The following is a 5713-nucleotide window of genomic DNA, read 5'->3' on the forward strand; positions in this document are numbered from 1 at the left end:
AAGTTACATACACTTTAATACACTTCTGGAACTTTAATATTTAATTAGACGACAACAGCTTGATCTGGTCATTTAAAACAGCATGTGGATCTTTTTAAGCATGTGACTACTTGTTTAATAATTTTATGGATAGTATTTGTCTTTTATATATATATATGCTCAGCTGAGATGCAAACATCAGTCTAGTTTATTAGTAGGCCTGTCTCTAAATGCAGATGAGTTCACCAGGAGACTGTGCATGTGTAGCGGGGCCTCAAAATCAATATGTGTCAGACTTGTTTACCTCTTTGTCATGCAGTCAAATGACGACAACAATCCATATATGTATGTTCTTCCACCATTTATTAGTTCACCAAATACAGTGAAAATGGTATTTTAATATGCAATGATTCATTCTTAGAATGTCATGACATTTTTTGTCGCTTTTTTGCTTAATAAAACGATGTTCCATTATTGAAAAGTATTAAGGTTTCATGCACAACAAACCATAGTCAGTTTCCTTAGAATAATGGTACAAACAAAGCAAAAAATAAATAAATAAAATAAAATAAACGAAAGAAACATCATTTCCAAAAACCTGTCGAGTGACAAGTTATTTGAAGATATTCGTAAACAGCGCAGTATTTCTAATATCGCCATTTTTCTAACAAATTCAACAAAGCTCAAGTCACAGTTTACGATTTCCATATAACAGTAGTTCAACACAGATGTGTAGGTGTGCAAAAAACCAGAGAAACATTCATTCATCAAGTCTTTAAAAAAAAAACATCCCAACCAAACTGAATTATCCTCTCGCCCCTGTCTAAAGATTTTTTCTCTGAAATATAAACATCCTTTGTTGATGAATCTTTAAGACGACATACTAGCATATCATTTTAAATAACAAATATTTAGATATAAAAATACAAATATGACTTTTTTAAAAAGAAGCGTGCCAGGGTATACGATTCATAGTGGCACCTCTGTTGGCACCGGAGTGAAAGTTCATGCAAAGAGATGGACACGACAAAAGAAACGAGGAGCTGATGAAAAAAAAAAAAAATCGAAATACATAAAACATAAAAGGGCTTGGAAGAAACCAAGATGCATTCATGTTGGTTTAATTACAGAGGTGGTAATGCACAATGTTCCTCTGTGCTGTACTGATGATGTGAATCCGTGGCGCAGGTGCGCAAATCAGCTGCAGTGAAGGGCAAAACAATAGATCAGCAAACGACGCTTCAAAGACTATACGCTTCAACACCTGTGGGCATGTATGATAATATTCTCAATTTCTGAAAAAGAACATGATGCAAAATATAGCCAAAGAAAATATTCACATTGCACCATCCCTAGCCTACATAGTTCAATTATAATGAGAGCTCAATATATTTGTGTGTGTGTGTGTGTGTGTGTGTGTGTGTGTGTGTGTGTGTGCGTGTGTGTGTGTCTACAAGTCTATTGTCTCTAAAAGCAGCAGTCGGATTGAAGTCGACGCTCAAGGCAGATTCCTGTGTGTGTGTGTGTGTGTGTGTGTGTGTGTGTGTGTGTGTGTGTGTGTGTGTGTGTGTGTGTGAAGGGGAAGGTCTTTGAGCAAAGATACTGTACAGCTATAGTAACAGAGCGTCAGATGCGGTTCAGTCTTCGGTTGAACTTTGTGTTGCTTACAGCGCTTTTGGAAGATGATGGTCGTGGAACAATAATGACAAGTCCATCCATCTTTATTCACAGAGCCGCAGCGCGCGCAGCCACAACAACGTCTCCGACATCTTCCTCGTAGCTTTCATTCGGGTGTCGTTTGTATAGGAGAATTGCCAGCAAACCCCAAAGGAAATTCCTTCTCTCCCTTCTTTAATTCTCGCTTTCCCTTTTTGTTTTTAGCCTCCTCGTGGTTCGAGCGTCGTGCCACCGTCCTCCCATCTCTTTGCAATCTTCTTCACATGCACAACCGACAAGTGCTTCGAATCGGTGATAAAAAATTGAAATGTCTGCAAGGCATCGCGCGGGTTTAAACGCCTGGTGATGATTTGTCGGTCATGCCTTTCAGCACCTCATCTATTCGGTCGTCCTCGATGACCACTGTGAAGAAGAAGAAGATAGACAGCTGATGTCAAGACCCACAATCTTCCATCTGCGTAATTGCGCGCTTTGAAACTGCGCAACTAGGAGACTTCAACACATGCCGCACAAACGAATTAAAATGTTAAAATGCATATTAGATGCGTTTTCAGATCAACAATAAATTACGACTAAATTACCTAAATTACGACAATTTCTCAGTCGGGTTGCATTAAATATTATTGATACATTGAGGAAGACTGATGACAGATTAACTTCTTTACATAAAAATGGGTTGGCTTGTTTGGAGATCTGTCCTAACGTCACCAAATGTTCCAATCGTATATAACATGCAAAAATGAATGTCACTTTAAAATTCTATCGTTTGCTCGCCTTGATGTTGTTCCAAACCTGTAGCCTATGACTTTTTGTGAACTGTTATGGGCTGACACTGACAGTCTCGGTCACCATTGCTTTTTTTCCCCCGTGCAATGAAAGTGAATGGTGACCGAGGCTGCCATTCTAACTAACATCTCCTGTTTTGCACATCGCTAAGAAAGTGAGTAGTCTCTGTTCCTTTAACTTCAGTAAGTTATCTTCCATCGGCATAACATTCTCACCTCTCTTCGCTCTGCCGATCTGTCCAAGTTTTGGAGGTCTTTTCGCTTGCGACGCTCCGAAGAACGAGTTGGTGTCCTGCAGCCCGCAGCTGAAGGACATCTGACTGACATCGTTGTCCGCTCCGTATCCGCTCATTTTCCCCTCTCCGTACGGCAGAACCTCGGACATGACTGCTGTGAAGGACGGGCTCGCGACGCAGAAGGCGCTAAAGAACTGATGTAGGTAGGCAGCTACGGTGGATATGGCAACTATCCCCGCAAAACAAGTGCACTTCTTCTTCTTTTTTCGTAGATATCCCCGCGCGTAAATGTCAGACTCCTCGCACCGCCAACTTCCAAGTGACTGGAGAGCTCAGTGCAGAGTGCGTCGTGTTGGGGAGAGCGAGCGAGTGAGAGAGAGAGAGAGAGAGAGCGCGCGAGACTGAGTGTACGGCTACACCAGCGGTCAGGTGAAGTCTGCTGTAAGATACGGGAGATCCCGCGATCATAAAGGAAACCCGGGCGGAACAGTGAAGTCATCCATCCGGGCGTGTGTGTGTGTTTAGGAGAGAGAGAGAGAGAGATGGGGACTCCAAGAGGCGCAAGGGTGGCCCCATCAGGCGAAAGCTGAGAATGGCGAGAGGAAACACTGAACTGCGCTCTGCAGTGCTTTTGCATGTGACGGTGTTCGCATGGACCACTGGAAAGCCTGTGGTTTGGGAGCTAAAATATACAAATATAAAAGATAATATCGCAAGAAATAGCCGATTTATGGAGCTCAATTGAACCTCAAGAACTGTATACAACAACTTTTATTAACCTATATCTGCTGTTACATTTGCATTGTTGTCACTGTTTTGCTGCATAGCATATAGGCCCTATGTGTAATTTGTCAACTTTTTGTTTTACTTTTTTTTCTTAAATGTTTTAAAATAAAAATAAAGTTCACATTAGTTTTGTCCATGCCTTTATAATTTATTGTTGCTGCTTTTCAAACGCATTTTATATAGGCCTATTGTTTTTGTATTGTACACTGTTTTTTTTAGCATAGCCTACACGACTCAGACTTTCAAACCTAAACTATGAAAACTCATAAAAATATTAACTGATACTTTTTTTGAAAGCAAAAAGTGATTTGTGTGAAAATCACCTTTTACCTTCTTTATTAAAGGTTTGTTCTTCTCCTGTTTATGTTGTCATCATGTTGCCAATTAATGGCCTTTGACTTATGTTTCCCGATAAATGAAAGTTAAGAAGAATCTGGGAAATGTTTTGTTACTATTGTTTTGGTTCGCTTAGCCCGATTACATTGCGTACCTGAGAAATGATCACCGTAACACGACAGTGATGCCTGCTGCTTTGGATGGCGTCATCAGCGCACGTCACTCACATACACGTCGCATGATACCGTCGCACGTCCTCGGCCTCCAGATGCCGGATGTTGTTCGTCACCGTGGCTGATGGCTCACCTGTTGCCTTTACTTCCTTTCAATAAACTTGTATATAGTGCCGAAAATAGTTCCGGCCCTGAGATATATTTCAGCACCATGGATAGAGCTCACAAGGTCCAAAAAAATAATGTCAATACAGGAGAAATACATCTCTATAGCCTATATTTTACTGTGTCCCCTGCAGCATAACAACTATAGGTTTTTTCCCCTCAACTCATGCATTTGATTGTTGGCATGGCAACAGTCCTCAGAAAACTGCAGTTCTCAAAGCTCATTTTCATATCTTCACTGTCCTCCTGAGCAAAAGGATTTTCATAATCTGTGCTGCTCCACTGCTCAAGTAAATGAATGAATGACAGTAGGCCTATCCACACAGACAGGTAATTTGAAAACCAGTGGTCTGGTCTCTGAAATAAACCATATCTTATGGAATCTACAGAAAATTCAGAAAATGGGTGAATGTCTGTTTTATTTAGACATTTCAATGTCTGCTAACTGTACTGTACTGTACTGTACTGGTACTACACTGTGTAGCCTAACTTTTTTTCAATACACCATCAATCCTTCTTCCAAAACCTGTTTGTGTCTTATCCTGATCCACTATTGTATAAACTATAAGTGTTTATATTTTAGAAACGTTGAGATGGTTTCCGCGAGAAATTGCACACATAGCCTACGTCACTCGTCCCTGCGTCATATCCACTAATATAGAGAAAAGTTGCTCCAGCTATTTGACGCCTGTGTGAGATTGAGGTTAGTTGTCACAATGAGTGAAAAAGGTTGACATAAAGCACGCTAAATCCCGAAACCGGCTATGGAATCACCCGTTTCAAAATAACAGGACAGAGGAGAGACTGCTGGCAAAAAGAGAACGCGTCAGAGCTATAGAATAAAACGAGAATCAACATTGACTTGGCTTTTCGGAGATGGCAAGAACTGAGGGGTTTGAACTGTTGTAAAAGCGGTGGTTTTATTACTCAGCGATGAGTGAGGTATCCTATTGAGCAGATAAACTGCCATAGCTCTCTAACAGAGATCACTGTAAAGCATTATCTATCGTGAAGGGTCATTTCCATCCGCACAGTCAAGCGAGTCAAGTACATACTGTAACGATGTTCTGCAAAATGCATGCAGTTTTTTTTTTCACTGCTGATTTGCATATTGTGCCTTTAAAAAGCTTTGAAAACAGTTTGTACTGTTTACCGTTTACTGGCCAGTTAAACTATTAAGTTTAAAGGGCCAGTTCACCCAAAAATGAAAATTCTGTCATCATTTAATCACCCTCATGTCATTCCAAACGATCTATTTATGAACTTTTTGGAGCATCAAAAGGGGTTGGATTAAAAAAACAACACTGATGTGTTAATGAAAGTTTATATGTACATAATTGCCTAAATTAAATCTATTCATCATATAAAGCAATCGAGTCTCTTCAAAAAAATGTGGACTAAACCGCTCAATTAATATAGATTAGTATTATGATCTCTTTATAAACTTTTTGAAGTGTCAAAGTAGAAGTTGCATATAGCTGTCAATGGAGGGACAGCTGAAATGTCTCAGTTTTCATCAAAAGATATCTTCATTTGTCTTCTGAAGAAGAATGAAAGTCTTACAAAAGTCTAAATG

The 5713-nt window shown here is 39.9% G+C and overlaps 1 protein-coding gene across 1 annotated transcript; it reads right to left on the reverse strand.

Annotated features, from left to right (window-relative positions):
- Positions 1–1491: 1491 nt before the first annotated feature.
- camk2n2a (calcium/calmodulin-dependent protein kinase II inhibitor 2a) lies at positions 1492–3176 on the reverse strand. Its single transcript, XM_079613921.1, has 2 exons — positions 2658–3176; positions 1492–2058 (listed from the first exon to the last, which is right to left on the reverse strand). Exons 1-2 carry the CDS (start codon positions 2824–2826, stop codon positions 1988–1990), a joined length of 240 nt encoding a protein of 79 aa, XP_079470047.1. The 5' UTR covers positions 2827–3176; the 3' UTR covers positions 1492–1987.
- Positions 3177–5713: the final 2537 nt, after the last annotated feature.

This window comes from Phoxinus phoxinus (genome assembly GCF_949152265.1).
Source record: "Phoxinus phoxinus genome assembly, chromosome: 5".
NCBI classification, from domain to species: Eukaryota; Metazoa; Chordata; class Actinopteri; order Cypriniformes; family Leuciscidae; genus Phoxinus; species Phoxinus phoxinus.

Bases quoted from the DNA above. Each gene is read 5' to 3' on its own strand.
- camk2n2a (XM_079613921.1), bottom strand. From the start codon at position 2,826: ATGTCCGAGGTTCTGCCGTACGGAGAGGGGAAAATGAGCGGATACGGA. The intron at 2,059-2,657 runs GTGAGAATGTTA...TCTTCTTCACAG, and splicing joins GATCGGCAGAGCGAAGAGAG to TGGTCATCGAGGACGACCGA.